General features: G+C 35.7%; 1 protein-coding gene across 10 annotated transcripts in view; it reads right to left on the reverse strand.

Annotated features, from left to right (window-relative positions):
• NBEAL1 (neurobeachin like 1) overlaps positions 1 to 19920 on the reverse strand; it is a 210698-nt gene that overhangs the window by 97411 nt on the left and 93367 nt on the right. For 9 of the 10 annotated variants that reach the window (XM_039470091.2, XM_074399227.1, XM_074399224.1 and 6 more), the window contains 11 exons: positions 17609 to 17698; positions 14158 to 14326; positions 13598 to 13731; positions 11848 to 12007; positions 11638 to 11740; positions 10935 to 11091; positions 8096 to 8254; positions 5871 to 6030; positions 4540 to 4628; positions 1257 to 1832; positions 743 to 918 (listed from right to left, as the gene is read on the reverse strand). In XM_039470091.2, coding sequence (XP_039326025.2) covers positions 743 to 918; positions 1257 to 1832; positions 4540 to 4628; positions 5871 to 6030; positions 8096 to 8254; positions 10935 to 11091; positions 11638 to 11740; positions 11848 to 12007; positions 13598 to 13731; positions 14158 to 14326; positions 17609 to 17698 — 1973 coding nt within the window. The remainder of the gene's footprint in view (positions 1 to 742; positions 919 to 1256; positions 1833 to 4539; positions 4629 to 5870; positions 6031 to 8095; positions 8255 to 10934; positions 11092 to 11637; positions 11741 to 11847; positions 12008 to 13597; positions 13732 to 14157; positions 14327 to 17608; positions 17699 to 19920) is intronic. The other variant, XM_074399226.1, reaches the window with a different exon arrangement.

Consider the following 19920-nt stretch of genomic DNA (forward strand, 5'->3'; position numbering starts at 1 on the left):
TCTACTAAAAATACAAAAATTAGCCGGGCGTGGTGGCATGGGCCTGTAATCCCAGCTACCCAGGAGGCTGAGGCAGAAGAATTGCTTGAAACTGGGAGGCCGAGGTTGCAGTGAGCCGAGATTGTGCCACTGCACTCCAGCCTGGGCAACACGGCAAGACCCTGTCTCAAAAATACAATAAAATAAAATACGCTAATAATATTTTAATGACATGTTTTAACAATAGCTAATGAGCTAAAAGAAATTGCAAAAAAATCTCATAATGTTTTAAGAAAGTTTATGAATTTGTGTTGGGCCGCCATCCTCAGTTGCACGTGGCCAGCAACCTGTGGGTAAGACATGCTTGATCTACAAGGAACCCTAAATCCTTCAGAGAAATAATTTTCATGAAAACATAACTCCCTTCTCTTAGCATGGAAACACTAAAATTTAGACAAGCCTGCAGAAAACAATGTATCAAGTTCTCAAATACCACAAGAAAACAGTTTAAACAAAAAATTTGTAATCACTTATGATCTAGATTTACTTAAGACTTAAACCTCCTCATATTGGAGTAAGTTTGGGATTCCTCTTTAGATCCTACTAGCATGGCAAAAGATAGGAAAAGGAACTGAGTGTAAAGTTTCTCTTTTTATCCCTTTTTATATCCACAGAATACTGAATAAATGTTCAATAACTAAAATTATTTTAGACTCCCGCTCTCGCCAAAAGGAAGATGGAAAATCACTAACTAAATGCTTACATTAGTTTTATTTCATCTGATGGTCGAAGTAGCTCACTGGATATTCCTGGTTTACTTAGTGCTGAAAACACTTGTCCTCGTTCAATCCAAGTATCATCATCAGACTTTTCTAGTCCCTTACACATTACATAATTCAAAATACGTGTCAGTAATTGAAGAAGCTCTTCCTCACATCTCTATGAAAAAGATAAAGTAATTTAAAATAACTAGAGGGTGTAGTTATTCAAAGCACATCATAAGAACCATTATATATACTCATTGTAATCATTTATATTTTTAAAGTGCCTTAATGAACCTGAACTTTACTAGGCCCTAAAGATATAAAATGAGTAAGACACTGGCTTTGCTCTCAAGAAACTCACAATCTAGTGACTTCTAAGTTTCTAAATCTTAGATCATGAAACTTAGAACATGAATATAAAATTGTTAACAACTGCTCACATATTTCTAAGGATTGGAAGTATGTATCAGACATGAAAATAAAAATAGTATTTGGAAAAATAAGCAATTTTACCTCTTGGCTTTCAAGTAAAGAGAAGTCATCACTAAAGCCCATATCATTTGTGATGCTGCTTTCTTTGTCAGAATGCACAGAAAACGATTTAGTAGACTCTATTGGGGATGGTGTGCTAGGCAGACTGTCTGGCACTTGACTTCCACTATCACTCATTTCACATGAGTCAATTCCACTGAGATCTAAACTCAAATGTGAAGGGTTGCTATGCCAGAATTCTTCTTGATTCTCTGATTTGAAAGACAATTCTCCCACAGAGCTATCTTCTTGAAATAATGGTGTGTTTGAGTCTAAAGAGTGTCTATCCTCCAAACTCCACTGATCTGAAGACATCTTGGCTGAGGAAAAAGAGGTGATTTTTTCCTCATCTGCTTTTTCATCAAAGTTCTTCTTTGTATCTTCAGTTGACATATTCTTATCATTGTCTTTCATTAAAACAGCTCTACTGTGCTTATGAAGAGTATTTCCATTTTCAAATTTTGCTTTTAAAAAAAGCCTCACTAAGGTGTCTTGCCAGCCCACTTGTTGTGATATTTGATATGCTGCATCTGGGTGAAACTGCAAAATTTGTAAAACCTGTAAAAAGATTAAGAATACAAAATTCTTCAAAAAGTGCACAGTACTTTATATTAAAAAGTCTCTTTTCAGTTATTTTAATAATAAAGTAATTTAATGAGAAACTACAGAAGAATATACTTTCAAAGACTGTATTTCTAATTAGATTATAAACTATTTGGAAGACTGGCATTGTGTTTCCAACAAGTCTCCATACTACTCATTGTACAGCATAAGGGTAAACTAAAATATTTGCTGAAAGATAAAAAAGGAAAATTAAAATGAATAGGATGATGGTATACATCAAATAATAGAGTAACATCCTTTCAACTAAATACTTTCCATGAGCCCACTACATTTGTTCAGCAAATACTATTACACACCTACTATGTGCTAGGCACAGGGGAGCGAAAAGGACATATAAGGGGAGCATTAGGGGAGTGAACAGGACACATAAGACATTTTGACAGAAGCTGAGTACACCAAGGATGATTTTCTGTCTCATTTTTTTCAGGGAAAGTTAATGGTTGCTTTTTTTTTTTTTTTTTTTTTTTTTTTTTTTGAGACAGAGTCTTGCTCTGTCACCCAGGCTGGAGCACAGTGGTGTGATCTCAGCTCACTGCAACCTCTGTCTTCTGGATTCATGCAATTCTCCTGCCTCAGCCTCCCAAGGAGCTGGGGCTACAGGCACGCACCACCATATCCAGCTAATTTTTGTATTTTTAGTAGAGACAGGGTTTCACCATGTTGGTCAGGCTGGTCTCGAACTCCTGCCTGCCTTAGCCTCCCAAAGTGCTGGGATTACAGGTATGAGCCACTATGCCTAGCCTAATGGTTGCTTTTGCAAAAACATTCTTGTTCAGGAAGTCTACACTAAAGTCTACGTTGTTTTTTAAGTCTATATTATACAAACAAAACAAACACTAAACTTTAATTCCAGAAAATGAATTTCAGCAAGATGGATGCCACTGCTAGCCAGAACAGTAAACAGTGACATGGGAATATGTATGATCTCTACTATCCAGTTGATTTCAATTTTTAGATAAAAACAAGTTCTTAAAAACCTTTAGACATTTACTTAAGATCTTTTAAGACAATTTCATCACAAAGCCAATAAAATTCTACGTAGATGAAAAGAACTTTAACTTCCAGGCTTTTGAGTATCTCTCTTAACAGAAGTTTTAGCTCTGACAAATTTCATAGCAAGAGATGAAAACTGTTGGTAAGGACTTCAATATTACTAGTACTAATATATGTTGGTACAGAAGGCAAGGAGTCACAATGATGTGAAGATTCTTTCTTTACTAATGCTATATCAATCCGTGAGCCACTATTACTTTATACATACAGAATACCAATTTTTTTTCCTTCCACATTAAGCTTTACTTGGCAAAGAAACTCTTCATGCTTTCATGACTTTAACATTTCCATAAAACAAGACTTACTTTGTACCTATTTTATACACAAATAATAGATAAAACCAAGCTGCACTGAGAGCTGTTTCTATCTAATTATACATGAAAAGGAAAGAATCAATTTATAAGACCTGCTTCAAATACTCAGAACTGAGCATACAAGGAAATAATCACTATCACACACACTGTTTGTATAGATGGAAACTGGTACAGTTATTTTGAAGGACAATATGGAAAAATCCATCAAAATGTAAAACATTAATACACTTTGATACAGAAATTCTATTTCATAGAGTATGTCCTACAGATGTATTACCACAAATAGGAAAACATAAAAAGACATTCATAACAGCAGTTTATAACATGGAAAAGCAGGTATCCACCAATAAGGAACCAGATAATACTTTAGAGGATAGCAATACAATGAAACACTATACAGCCATTAAAGAGAAAAAGAAATTTTACATATATATATATATATATATATACATACATATATACACATATTAAACAAATACATATTTTTCTTTTCTGTCAGTTAAACAAACTATATATATGTGTGTGTGTATATATATATGTGTGTATATATGTGTGTGTATGTATATATATATATATAAATGCTCTCTCTCTCTCTCTCCAGATAGAAAGATGATAGACAGACAGATAGATAAGATAGATAGATAGATAGATAGATAGATAGATAGATAGATACATACATACATACATACATACATAACATAACATAACATAACATAACATAACATAACAAAATCAGGAGGTAAAATTTTTTTAAAAAGCAAGGAAGCAAATTAGACAGGTCCAATGGTACCAGTGGAGGACAGAGAAAGATACGATCTGAAAGGGGCAGACAGGATAACTATCACTTTACTTAGTTAAAGGTTAACTGTGTACTGAAGACAAATCATTGTTGAAATACTTATAAACAGATTACAGAAAATCATTCCCAGAAAGTTCAAAAGATTAAAAACTCTAAAATATGGTATATGAATTAGAATTGGTCACAATCATTGAAGGTTCTTAATAAAAAAACAACTCTCTGGTAATAAATTTTTGACTCTGGAAAGAACATATTTGCAGGAGGCCACGAAGGGCTAGGGAAACATTCAAATGCTAATTTCTTATGATTACATAAAGTTAATTTACTTCAAAAAGAAAATTGTTTACTTATAAAATTACGTCATTTATAAAATAAGAGAAATGAAAACTTGTATCTGCTGCAAAATACGAATGCAAAGTTATTTACAGTGTGATAAAGATGCTATCGTTAAAATACATCTTAAGAGTTTACTAACCTTTCTGCAGATGGCCACTCTAACATTTATATGTGCTCTGTGAGATATATATACCACAGATAATAGATCTTTGAAATTAATAACAGGATCTATGGTGGAAAAACAAAAAGTTAAAATTAAATACCAGAGATAACCCAAGAAAGAACTGTGCATAATACTTGTATAAAATGCTGAAATAATTACTTCATTTTAAAATATGAATTATAGGTATGTTCAAATTTTAAAGAAAAAAATACGTTTAGAATATTTGACATCCTCCTGAATCAACCCTAAATAACTGTTACTTTCTTTTGATTGCTTGAACATACTGTCCATACTGCATGGCTCTTATATTAGTATTTATCTTTTTATGTACATGTCTTATCAACAAGATTGTAAACTACTCAAGGCAAAGAACCTCATAACTCCAAACTCCCAGCATCTGGCATAAATTCTATAGTTTGTCATTAAGTACTAAAAGAATTATTTAAGAAAATTAGAAGCAGGGCACGGTAGCACATGCCTGTAGTCCCAGCTACTTAGAAGGCTGAGGTGGGAGGATCACTGTATCCAGTAGGAGGCTACAGCAAGTTACGATCATACCTGTGACTAGCCACTGCACAACCATCCTGGTCAATACAGCAAGACTCTGTCTCTAAAAAGAAAAGCCAAAAACCAAAACAAAACAAACAAAAAGAAGAAACCACAAAGAATATCTGAAATTAGTTTTCATTTGCCTTTAAAAATTTAAGCTCCTTGAAGAAAAAACAATCTTTTGTACACAATTTCTGTAGTGTCCTTTTCTTGTTCTGTGGACTCAGTTATTAACTTAATCACTGAGTCAATAAACATTTACTGAGTAAGGAACTGTGCTATGCCCTGGAGAGACAAAAACAACAAAACTACACAAGACACGGTTACCAAGGAAGGCCCTGCTGAATCAAATAACAGATCATTGTATTCATTTATTTTTGAGATGGAGTTTCAATCTTGTTGCCAGTCTGGAGGGCAATGGCGTGATCTCAGCTCACTGCAACCTCCGCCTGCCACGTTCAAGTGATTCTCCTGCCTTAGTCTCCCAAGTAGCTAGGATTACAGGCATGCACCACCATGCCTGGCTAATTTTGTATTTTTAATAGAGACAGGGTTTCTCCATGTTGGTCAGGCTGGTCTCAAACTCCTCACCTCAGGTGATCAGCCTGCCTTGGCATCCCAAAGTGCTGAGATTACAGGCTTGAGCAACCACGCCCAGCTGTAACAGATCATTTTAAAAGCAACCTGAAAAGGGTATGAAAAAACTTACAGGAAAAAACATTTCTTATATATGTTAGCTTTATCAGCCTTATTCGTACCTGTATTTATGATTTGATTGATGAGGTTTTTAATAAGAGAAGTATTAACAAGTGCTTCATTAAGAAGGAGCCCCAGTCCTGAGTAGCCAACGTCTCTGAGTCGAATATGTTGTTTACTACGCTCATAAACAGTCGTGCATTTCAACATTTGTTCCATAATCTGTCACAACAAGTAATATATTCTCAGTTTGGAAAACTAATAGTTTGTCACTTAAGTTAATGTTAACGATGTTAACTTATTAACATTAAATATTGTTAGTAAATATCATTAATATTAATATTTAAAGTATTGCTATTAACTTATAGCAATATTAACTTATAGATTAAAATAACACTATTAATTTATAGAATAAAATATTGCTATAATTTGTTTTTGGAGCATTATTTTATTCCTTAAGTATAAAAACCTCAGCATTTATGCTGGAAGTTGCAATTTTTTGGATTGAAGACATGTATGAAAAATCAGACCTTGGTGATGACCTCAAGCAGTGGGATATAAATAACTCCTGCATGCCTAGCGTTCCAATAATGGAACGCTAGGCATAAATAAATTTAATAGGGAGGAGCACTCCATATTATACTATTATTTAAAAATGGATTTAAAAATAAACTGGGCCTGGCATGGTAGCTCATGCCAATAATCCCAGCACTTTGGGAGGCTGACGTGGGCAGATCACTTCAGGTTAGGAGTTCGAGACCAGCCTGGTCAATATGGTAAAACCCCGCCTCGACTAAAAATACAAAAATTAGCCGGGCATGGTGGTGCGTGCCTGTAGTCCCTGCTACTAGGAGGGCTAAGGCAGGAGAATTGCTTGAACCTGGGAGGCAGAGGTTGCAGTGAGCCAAGATCATACCACTGCACTTCAGCCTGGGTGACAGAGTGAGACTTTTTTTTTTTTTTTTTTTTTGAGACGGAGTTTCACTCTCGTTACCAGGCTGGAGTGCAATGGCACGATCTCGGCTCACCACAACCTCCGCCTCCTGGGTTCAGGCAATTCTCCTGCCTCAGCCTCCTGAGTAGCTGGGATTACAGGCACACGCCACCATGCCCAGCTAATGTTTTGTATTTTTAGTAGAGACGGGGTTTCACCATGTTGACCAGGATGGTCTCGATCTCTTGACCTTGTGATCCACCCACCTCAGCCTCCCAAAGTGCTGGGATTACAGGCTTGAGCCACCGCGCCCGGCGAGACTCCATCTCAAAAAAATAAACAAATTTAAAAAAAGAATAGCTGGGCGCGGTGGCTCACCCCTGAATCCCAGCACTTTGGGAGACCAAGGTGGGCGGATCACGAGGTCAGGAGATCAAGACCATCCTGGCCAACATGGTGAAACTCCGTCTCTACTACAAATACAAAAATTAGCCGGGCATAGTGGCAGGAGCTTGTAATCCCAGCTACTTGGAAGGCTGAGGCAGGAGAATCGCTTGAACCCGGGAAGCGGAGGTTGCAGTGAGACGAGATCAAACCATTGCACTCCAGCCTGGGGGACAAGAGCAAACTGAAATGCACCTGTATTTGAATAATCAGTATGCTTAAAACTCTAGTTTAATTATATGGCCAATTAAAGAGAAATAATTAAAAATTTTGTTTCTTAATGGGAAAGGCTTAGATGAAAACAAACCATGTAGCTTGTAAGAACAAATGTGTGTCAATATACCTCTGGATCGATTTAATGTACTAATCTACTTAAGTAACAGTTATTAAAATTAAAATAATTTTCAAGGATAAGTAAACATTTGTGAAGCAACTCATCTATATATTTTATACGTTGCTGATCTCTTTGGACTCAGTTTCTTCAACCGTAAAATAAGAATAGTAATAATACCCACTTCATAAAGTTGTTACAGGATTAAGTAAGCCAATATACGAAAAATGCTTAATGCCTGACATACAGTGGTTGCTACCTAAAGTTAGCTATTAATATTAACTGTTGAAATGTTCTGAATTGCCACATAGACCCACCAAGTCAAGAAGATGAGAGGTTTTATACTGAGGATGGTATGACAAAGTGAATATTCCACTGAGATGATTTTAAGATTACAATATAATTAGTTTTTAAATATGTAAACAACTAAAACATGAAAACTACACATAAAAATAAGTTGAACAACTTAGAGAAATAAATATAAAAATAATTTACAGTCACAGAATGGCTATATTGCAAGAAAATTCATATACCCACAAATGCCCCAAAATACAAAGATGTTTAGGAAATGTTTCTACCTTAAAAATGATTTCTCTTAGTCTGTCAGAGTACTTCTGATTTAAGAGCAAGGCATACAGTATGTCAGCATTTCCTGGTTCAAAGAGCAGTAAGAAAAGCTGACCTCGAGTTGGGCTGGTACGTAGGAGACTGAAGAGCACATCCAAAATTCCAAAGAGCTTTTAAAATTAAACAACACAAAACAATTCACCACATTCATATGTACAAGCACAAATAAGGTCATAAGCCACAAATAGTCATTTAATTAAATCCTATATACTCTAATGTTTTAACTTTACTGTATCTGATGATATATATTTTTTTGAGACAGGGTCTCCCTCTGTCGCCTAGGCTAGAGTGCAGTGGGACAATCACAGCTCACTGCAGCCTCAACCTCCCAGGCTCGGGTGATTCTCCCACCTCAGTCTCCCAGGGGTAGCTGGGACTACAGATTTACACCATTATGCCTGGCTGATTTTCTGTATTTTTGGTAGAAAAGGGATTTCGTCATGTTGCCCAGGCTAGTCTCAAACTCCTGGGCTCCAGTGATCCACCCAGCTCACTGTACCTGGCCTCTGATATCTTTTGAACCAGGCCTGCTTTTGTCTTATTCAATTTCCTTTAGTATACCCCTTTCACTATTCAAATTTACCTGTTGGAACCATATCTATCCTGCTTTATCTACATGAAAAGACATCTCCTCCAAGTCTTTCCTTGTCCCTGCAACATGTAAAACCCTCTTATGAAAACCTCATAGAACTCTGTATCTCTCTTATAGATATTATCATACTCTTTTTTGTTTATATAGTTATTTGTAAACCTCTCTTATTGACCCCACCCTATTAGCTTAAAAGAATACTAATTCATCATTATATTACCTATAATGTCTAATATTATTGTATATAAACAGTAAGTCCTCAACAAATAACTCTTTGACTGAATTGACCAAAAAAATATTGCTGGCAATGAATCACAGATACAGCTATCATGAAATAAGATGGGAATAATGAGTTTTTTTAAGTAGTCCAAACTTATAGGAAAATAGCCTGCAGTAACTCATCTAAATAATACCAATAATGAAGCTATGTAACCACTGAGAATGTAATAAATATTACATATAGAGGGGAAAATGTCCTAGTTAACATAAATCTACTTAAATTTGTGGTACTGAGGAGGTTATACCGGAAGAGCACAAAAATGGCACTAAGAAAACATTTAGGTTCTAGTTTCAGGTTTATCAGCTGTATGACTTTTTAAGTCACATAATCTCTCTGAATATAAATTTCCAAAAGCATACATGCAAAAAGTAATTCCTGGTCTGTATATGTTATAGTGGTGGTTCTCAAATTTTACCATGTGCACCAGAAAAATCTGGAGGGCTTTGTTCAGCAGTTGAGTCAGTAGTTTATTTGCATTTCTAACAAGTTCTCAGGTAAAGCTGGTTAGGGGCCAAACAATGATAACCACTGACTTAAAGCGTAGTTCTGAGGATTAAATGGGAAATGTATGTAAAACCAGAAACACATTTATAATTTTCTCTTTATGTAACTTTTTTTTTTTGAGACAGAGTCTCATACCGTCACCCAGGTTGTAGTGCAGTGGCACGATCTTGGCTCACTGCAATCTCCACCTCCTGGGTTCAAGTGATTCTCCTGCCTCAACCTCCCGAATAGCTGGGACTACAGGTGTGCACCACCATGCCCAGCTATCTTTTTTGTATTTTTAGTAGAGATGGGGTTTCACTATGTTGGCCAGGATGGTGTTGATCTCCTGACCTTGTGACCCACTCACCTCGGCCTCCCAAAGTGCTGGGATTATAGGCGTGAGCCACTATGCCTGGCCTTATGTAACATTTTATGAACCTAGGTTATGTTAGAAATCTACCCAGTAACTTTGATGATAGGTAAACATACACCATGTGGACTATAAAAACAGGCTTCAGAATTGCCAGACAAAACAACCATTTCCATATATTACATTTTGTAGCTAACTAGAATATTCAATTACACTGTTATATACTTTACAAAAAAATTACTTAGTAGATAAAATTAACTTCTGGCCTGGAGTGGTGGCTCACACCTGTAATCCCAGCACTTTGGGAGGTCAAGGTGGGTGGACCTGAGGTCAGGAGTTCAAGGTCAGCCTGACCAACATGGTGAAACCCTGTCTCTACTTAAAAAAAAAAAAAAAAAAGGCAAAAAATTAGCTCTATGCGGTGGTGCACATCTGTAATCTCAGCTACTCAAAAGGCTGAGGCAGGAGAATCACTTGAACCCAGGAGGTAGAGGTTGTAGTAAGTTGAGATCATGCCACGGTACTCCAGCCTGGGTGATACAGTAAGACTCTATCTCAAAAAAATAAAATAAAATAAAACAAAATTTACTTCTTAACTGCATAATATTGAATATGACAATACACATATTTTACTCTTAAAATATTTAACTAGGCTGGGCACGGTGGCTCATGCCGGTAATCCCAGCACTTTGGGAGGCCGAGGTGGGTGGATCATGAGGTCAAGAGATCAAGTCCATCCTGGCCAACATGGTGAAACCCCATCTCTACTAAAATATACAAAAATTAGCTGGGCATGGTGGCACATTCCTGTAGTCCCAGCTACTCAGGAAGCTAAGGCAGGAGAATTGCTTGAACCTGGGAGGTGGAGGTTGCAGCAAGCCAAGAGATTGTGCCACTACACTCCAGCCTGGCACCTGGGGACAGAGCGAGACTCTGTCTTAAAAAATATATGTGTATGTGTGTGTGTGTGTGTGTGTATTTAACTAGACAAATAAATAGGTTCAAAAGATGACACAGCAACTCAAATGTTAAAAAGAAAAACTAGATTTATCTTAGGCATAATACCTGTTCTTCTTCATTAGTAGCAGCTATGTACCCCATAATACTTTGTATCTCTTCATGAGATCCACCTTTGCACAGAAAATATTTAATTAGTCCATACAAAGAAGTCCTTATTGTTCGAATATCATCTAGAGATAGTTCGTTATATTTACAACCATTCCTGAAACAGAAAACAAGTAAAAGAATTGAAATTTTAATTTTTACATTTCTATATTTTCTATATAAAAGAATTGATAGTATTTAAAAAAAAAAAGATCTTTCCATGTAATTCTGAGATTCAAGGTAACTTTGGCTTGCTTTTCTTTTTACAGAAAATCTTTTAAGAGTTTCAGTGATGAAAATTAAAAATGTTAAAATAGCTTATGTGAATACAACACCCACTGCATAGCAGACATAGTTTAAGTGTTTTACATTATTAACTCATTTTATTTAATCCTCAAAACCAAAGGAGGTAACAGTTTTCTTATCTCCTTTCAAAAATGAAGAAACTCAAGCACAGAGAGGTTGATTTGCCTATAGCTGCATGATTAATGAAAGCCAGATTCAAACCCACTATTCATCATTTTAATCTCCACTCTATCCTACCTCTCTCCAGCTAAAACATACTAGAATCACCGGTAAAGAGAAAGTCTACAGTCTACAAATTCCAGTCAAGTAGCAGACAGAAAACAACATATCAAACGGAGAAGGAACAAGGGCATCATACCCATAATAAATCCTAAGTGTATCTAGAAGAAACTGCACACCATACTTCTTTCGGAAAACTCTCCTGCTGTCTTTAATGATGGTTGAAAGATACTGTATGTGACCTAAAATAGAAAGTTCGGTGGTAAGTTATTTAGCTAAAATAAGGTCAACAAGTAGTTATACATTTCTAAAACAACTATAAAATTTTTATCTGAAAGACTGCTCTCACCAATTCGAAAGGGAAAATCTCCACGGTTCCAAATACGAAAGTCAAAGAGTAAATATTGATACATTTGTTGCAGGAGCTGCATATTTTTCTCTAATGATACTTGTTCTATTAGTAACTGAACTGCCATCAACACATTGACATCCATCAAGGTGCTTGGTACCTGAAATCAAACAGACGAAGGTTCCACATAGTTCAGTTTAAATAACTGTCATTAAGCTATAATTTTAAATCATTAATTCAGAACATCTACTAAGAATAAAAATGGAAAAACCTACATTAGAAAAATATAAACTTAAGTATTGATTTTTCTGATGTTATACCACAATATATTATCCTAATGTCATATTCCTAAACTAGTCTTACATTTCTCAATATCTCAAATATAAAGCTATCAAACAAGGTTGTATACATCAAAGATTATACACTATTATATAAAATAAGTATTTCTTGTATAAGATGATCCTATAGAAGTTTTTAAAAGCTGCCTGTGAAACAAATCATATCCATTAATATAACTTAAGTGGTAATAATCCTTAAAAATATGTTTATTAAGAAGAAACTATCATCAAGAGTTAACAGGCAACCTACAGAACGGGAGAAAATTTTTGCAGTCTACCCATCTGACAAAGGGCTAATAATCCAGAATCTACAAAGAACTTAAGCAAATTTACAGGAAAAAAACCCCATCAAAAAGTGAGTGAAGGATATGAACAAACACTTCTCAAAAGGAGACATTTATGCAGCCAACAAACATGAAAAAATGCTCATCATCACTGGTCATTAGAGAAATGCAAATCAAAACCACACTGAGATACCATCTCACACCAGTTAGAATGGCAATAATTAAAGAGTCGGGAGACAACAGGTGCTGAAGAGGATGTGGAGAAATAGGAATGCTTTTACACTGTTGGTGGGAGTGTAAATTGGTTCAGCCATTGTGGAAGACAGTGTGGCGATTCCTCAAGGAGCTACAACTAGAAATACCATTTGACCCAGCAATCCCATTACTGGGTATATACCCCAAGAATTATTAATTGTTCTATTATAAAGACACATGAAAACATATGTTTATTACAGCACTGTTCACAATAGCAAAGATTTAGAACCAGCCCGATGCTCACCAATTATAAGAAAATGTGACACATGTACACCATGGAATACTATGCAACCATAAAAAGGATGAATTCATGTCCTTTGCAGGGACATGGATGAAGCCAGAAACCATCATTTTCAGCAAACTAACACAAGAACAGAAAACCAAACACTGCATGTTTTCACTCATAAGTGAGAGTTGAACAATGAGAACACATAGATGAAACTGGAAACCATCATTCTCAGCAAACTAACACAAGAACAGAAAAATAAACACTGAATGTTCTCACTCATAAGTGGGAGTTGAACAATGAGAACACATGGACACAGGGAGGGAAACATCACACACTGGGGACTGTCCAGGGGTTGGGGTGGGGCTAGGGGAGGGATAGCATTAGGAGAAATACCTAATGTAGATGACGGGGTGATGGATGCACCTAACCACCATGGCACAAGTATACCTATGTAACAGACCTGCATGTTCTGCACATGCACTCCAGAACTTAAAGTACGATTTAAAAATATATATCTGTATACACACACACACACACACACACACACACACACACACACACACATATACTAGAAAGAAGAAATCCAAACATCAACTGCAAATCATAATCATTAGCTATATCAACACAATGTTAGACTGGCTCACCTTCTGAAGTAAAGCACCAAGAGTTGCAACTCCATGGGAGTGAATAAGATTGTCCTGGTTGATAGGATGTCTCTGAATAAAATGTTTCACAATTAAGATAAAGGTTGCAACTAGGTTCCTCTCTAGTCTTGACTCTGTGGAATCAGGAACATATTAATTACCACAATTACTCTAATCACTTTCATATCAAGTTTTCCATATTATAATGCATACTGTCACACAGCAGAAATCTGGTTCAGCAGTTGGCTTCCAAGGCTCCACTGTACAACAGAATCAGAAAATGCAGCAACTGCAATATTGTATATTTAAGTACACATTAGCTATTTAACAGTGTGGTCATATTTCCACTAAGAGTAGAAACTAAGGATACTGGAGAGTTATCCTTAGTTTTTTAATGAAAGTATTATAAACTTTCTGAATGATATTTGTAAAAGTAGGAACAGCTGCTATAGCTACAAATGGTTAAGTTTCTTCCTAATGACAGCAAAATATTTTCCTCTATTTCTCAATTAAGTCTCAAATTTCTCAATGACTATCTTGTGTTAATTTCATCATAATACCTGAGGCCTTTGTGGAAGTCAATATGAGCCAATCTCCTTCAACAGGTGTTACCGATTCAGGAACCGTGCTTTCATTCTTTTCTTCAGGAATCTGTCCTTCACTAAAGTGGCTGATTTGTTCCAATAAAGGAAAGAGTACATTTAACCCGCCTATGCAGTTTATGACATCCTAAAGGGAAAATTATAATGTTTAAATCTCATAAAACAAGGACAATTTTGTCATTTAATATCTTCACATGTATGACATAATTTACTAGATAAACCTTTAAGCAATGTATAGGATACCCTAAGATGAAGAAACTTTTGTGTGGGAAGATGCTTTAAAGAGCAGCCTCAAGGGTCACCATAATCAATACTCAAGAGAGATCAGGCCAGACCATTTTTACTGCATCTTTGTTTTCCAAAGTTTAGGGATTTCCAACATAGGCAAATGAAAAATAACCCCATAAGTGGACTTTATAAGGTAACTCCCAACAATAGAGAAACAACTGTCCCTGGGCAATTATGCATAATAAACAAGATAATAAATAATGAAAAAAATGCACTTGGTGGTAGAAATACGACTGACTCCTCAACTTTTAGTTAACAAAAAGATGGAGAGGGGATTTCAGCCAAAGTTCAAAGTTTTGGATATTTTGGGTAGCTTAATAAAATATTTTCTTGATCTTTTGATAAGTTACAAATATCACTGACCTCATTTTCTTCATCTGTAAAATGGGGATAACAATAATACCTACTTCATAAAGTATTGCAAGGATTAAGCTAATACATAAAAAGTACATAGTATCTGACATACAGTTGATGCCATACAACGTTTGCTCTTATTATTATTAAAGTGTTCTGAATTGCCATGTGGACATATCTTAAGTCTGCAAACAACCTCTTCATATTCTTTGCTTGTTTTCTGAGAAATACATTTTATTGCATATATTTGAGGTTTACAACATAATGTTGTAGGATACACACAGATAATAAAATGGTTACTATAGTGACAGATGAACATTTCTATCATCTCACATAGTTACTTTGTGACAAGAACAGCTAAAATCTACTTACTTAACAAAACTCCCTAATAAAATGTAATTTTATTAACCAAAGTCCTCATGTTTTACATTGGATCTCTGGACTTGTTCATCCTAAATATCTGCTACTTTGTTGGGTTTCTGTTGTTTTTGAGACAGGGTTTCACTCTGTCACTCAGCTGGAGTGCACTGGCCAGATCACAGCTCACTGTGGCCTCAATCTCCCAGGCTCAACCGATCCTCTTACCGCAGCCTCCCAAGTAGCTGAGACTACAGGCATGTGCCACCAAACCCAGCTAATATTTGTATTTTTTGTACACACAAAGTTTTGCCATGTTGCCCAGGCTGTTCTCAAACTCTTACACTCAAGCAATCTGCCTGCCATGGCCTCCCAAAGTACTGGGATTACAGGTGTAAGCCACTGTGCCTGGCCCATATCTTCTACTTTGTTTTGACTGTTTGTCATACTGATTTTGAAGAGCTCTTTGTATAAGTAAATAAATTAACTCTTTGGATGGCAAATATTATTTTACCAGTTGTCATTGCATTTAACATGTTGGATCTTTGACTTTGCTACAGTATAAAAATACAATTGTCTTTCTTTTGATAGTTCTGTTGCTTTTTGATTTCCACATCAAGCAAAAGTCTAACTAGTTAATAATCCATCCACATAGCTGTAACTCAGGGCACAAAAAACTGCTTTGATTTTCAGGTAGGTATGGCATATATAAACAAGTTTCTATATATAATAATACTACATGGAATCAGCTTTGTAAAACCAGTCTTACAAATGAAGCAAAAGTTAACTTATGAATTGTCAATCATGTCGTAAATCTTACTACGTTAACAGATAAGAAAAAGTGTTCTGGCCGGGTGTGGTGGCGCATGCCTGCAATCCAACACTTTGGGAGGTGGAGGCGGGCTGATGACCTGAGGTCAGTAGTTCAAGATCAGCCTGTCCAACATGATGAGACCCTGTCTCTATTAAAAAACATAAAAATTAGCCAGGCATGGTGGTAGGCACCTGTAATCCCAGCTACTTGGAAGCCTGAGGTAGGAGAATTGGTTAAACCCAGGAGGCAGAGGTTGCAGTGAACTGCTATCAAACCACTGCACTATAGCCTGGGTGACAGAGCAAAACTGTGCCTCAGAAAAAAAGAAAGAAAGAAAGAAAGAAAGAAAGAAAGAAAGAAAGAAAGAAAGTGTTCTTATCTCCAAATTAAGGAGAAAAATGTTTTATATACCATGAATAAATATGAAATTGATACTAATTGATAGATTCACTTCTACACAGGCAAAATTATCTTAATGATTTCTGTTTCACTGAAATAAATGTATTTGGTTGCTGTTAATTAGAAAAGTTTTCTTTTTTCCTGATTTACCAGCAAGTTCTCTTATAATTATCTTTTATATTTCTTTTTATTATACTTAGGTTATAACTTCTATAAATTATCATTTAAGGAAACACTATAAAAGAGATCACCCTAAACAATCTTTACTAATTTAATCACTCAGTCAACACTTACTTGTTGCATAATTCTGTACCAGGAACTGGTTAAAATAAAGAAAAAATCAGTGACCCCCTCCTTCAAAGTTCTTATGGGCTACTAGAGCACTAAGCAAACAGTTACTATTTGCCAGGTAAGTGAAATGATAAAGTACTATCGATACCCACAAGAGGAGTTAATTTGATCTTGCAAAGTAAGTAGAAGCCTCTAAATGGAAGCAAACTTTCAGCTGTGACATAAATATGAAGCCAATGAAGAAGGCAAATAAGATTTGAGAACCCACACAGACATGTCAAAAAACATGCAAACTCCACACAGACATTTGTCCCTGCCAGGAATTGATTTTTTTCTCACTCACTTTATAAGGAACAACATTATTCAAAGGACCTGGTAATTCAAAGGACCTGGCTTACAAAGGTAACATTTCAAACCCAAGTCATTCAACTACGTTAATCACTTAAATTTGCATTTGTTTATCCTTCAAATTATATGTTTGTTGTTTTAACTGAGATCTGTTATTTAGATCAATCTGGTGGTACTTAAAAAACAAAATTTTTAATAAGAGTATCAGTAAACTTGGCCAGGTATGTGGCTCACACCTGTAATCCCAGAACTTTGGGAAGCTGAGCAAATTACCTGAGGTCAGGATTTTGAGACCAGCCTGACCAACATGGAGAAACACCGTCTCTACTGAAAAAAAAAAAAACAAAATTAGCTGGGCGTGGTGGCACATGCCTATAATCCCAGCTACTCCAGAGGCTGATGGAGGAGAATCGCTTGAACCCGGGAGGCAAAGGTTGCAGTGAGCTGAGATTGTTTCATTGCACTCCAGACTAGGCAACAAGAGTAAAACCTTACCTTAAAAAAAAGAGTATCAGTAAACTTATATAATATGTTGCCCAACATTTACTCTTAATTTACCTTAATGTCCCAGTTCACTACTTTGTTTCCTGTTAATCTTCCATGTAAACAATTAGTAGATAAATCAAGACAGATTGAATTTTTGCAGGCCTAAGAATAAAAGAAAAATATGGCAAACAACCCAATTAGAATAAAATGTAACTTAAACCATATATAGATTTTACCATAATATAAAAAGGAATATAGGATAGTCAATGATAAGATGTCCAACATGTGCATTTTAGTATTACTATTCTCTATCTCTTAAAAGAATCAGGAATTAGATTCTTTTTTTTTTTTTTAATTGAAGCAGAGTTTTGCTCTTGTTACCCAGGCTGGAGTGCAATGGTGCGATCTCGGCTCACTGCAACCTCCGCCTCCTGGGTTCAGGCAATTCTCCTGCCTCAGCCTCCTAAGTAGCTAGGATTACAGGCACGTGCCACCATGCCCAGCTAATTTTTTGTATTTTTAGTAGAGACGGGGCTTCACCATGTTGACCAGGATGGTCTTGATCTCTTGACCTTGTGATCCACCTGCCTCGGCCTCCCAAAGTGCTGGGATTACAGGCGTGAGCCACGGCGCCCAGCCAGGAATTATATTCTAAAGCACCCACTTCTGAAAAGTAGGTCACTGCTGCTTGTCATCTGACAGATGAGCAATAACTAGAACTTATTTGCCAGTCACAGTTTTTACATTTTTCTCTTTTAAACAAAGATATGAAAACAGATTTTTGGCTTAAAAAAAATTAAATGCTTTATTCCCATTAGCACTTCCCTAGGCATAATTTCATGATACACATAAATGTGTGATTAATATGAGATAAGAGAAATCACAGAACAAATATATATATATATATATATATATATATATATAATGATATAAATGAACAATTACAGACATAAGATACTATTTTCCCTCGTGTTGCTGCCAGACAATAAGATACTATTTTCCCTCGTGTTGCTGCCAGACAATCCTGGCCGTATTCAGAGTAAGAGCTTAGTCATCCATTTATAAAGACATGTAACTTCATACCATATCTGAATTTTTGAGTAATGAAGCATCCTTGAATCTAATCCCCATTCCAAAAGAAAACAACCCTAGAAATTTTAGTGCACATACTGTAGCTACTGTTTTCCTTTTAAATAGTTGAGAAAAATTACATTAATAAAATAAATACTTAATGTAAATGTTATCAGTCTCAGAGACAGACATATCTTTCTCCAGTTACTACCTTAGTCTGTGACTAAAAACTGTGGATCTGTGACCTGTTTCAACACAATAATCTCCTAATGGTATGACTGCCTCTAGAATTCTACCCCTCCAATCCAACTTTCACACTGAAGCTTAAGACCATTTCTAAAATGCAAACCTGATATTACTCTTCTGCTTAAAATTCTATCCATTGCCTATTATTTACTCTGACATAAGAGGTTTGCTATAATGTGACCTTGCTCTCTAGTCTCATCTCCTCTTGCTCTGTGTCCTATACCCAAATACATGTAGAACCCAGTTTTCCAGTCTATGCCTTTTTAGGTGATATTTACCATACATCCCTTCTCAGTCTTGCTTGAACCTGGGAGGCAGAGGCTGCAGTAAGCCTAGATTGTGCCACTACACTCCAGCCTGGGTGACACAGCAAGACTCAGTCTCAAAAAAAAAGAAAAAAAAAAAAAAAGACCAAAAAAAAAAAAGTCACACATCCAGAACTTGCCACTAAATAGAGTGTTTGGAATATATGCAATAATTTCTTAGCTATCTATGCTATACAATGGAGAATGAAAATAGGTATAAGATACAATTCTTGGCAAGAAATAACATAAGATAGAGTAAACAAACATGTATCTTTGGGAAAAGAAGTTATACAAAGCAAACAAAAATGTAAGACTCAAGAGACATTATAACCAATGCAATGCATAAACTTTGACTGGATCCAGAATTCATTTCTAAAAGGCTATACAAATATTTTCAGAAAAATCTGAATATAGATTGTATATTAGATGAATTATGGGCCATTTTCTTAGGTAGACAGATGATTATGTAGAAGAAGTATATAGGGATGAAGTGTCTTGATAGCTACATCACTTTGTTTTCACAAATGATTTGAGACAAAGTCAGCAAGTACAGTAAAATGTTAATTGGTTAATTTAGGTAAAGAGTATATAGGATATAACTTTACCATTCTTTTGAGTCCTCTCTAGGTTTGAAATGTACCACAGCAAAAAGTTGGAAGAAAATAAAACTAACAAGTAAATTTTATTAGGTAAGATACAAAAAATAAATATTTAAAAGTATGGCCAGACACGGTGGCTCATTCCTGTAATCCCAACATTTTG

Source organism: Saimiri boliviensis, chromosome 5, assembly GCF_048565385.1.
Source record: "Saimiri boliviensis isolate mSaiBol1 chromosome 5, mSaiBol1.pri, whole genome shotgun sequence".
Taxonomy (NCBI): domain Eukaryota; kingdom Metazoa; phylum Chordata; class Mammalia; order Primates; family Cebidae; genus Saimiri; species Saimiri boliviensis.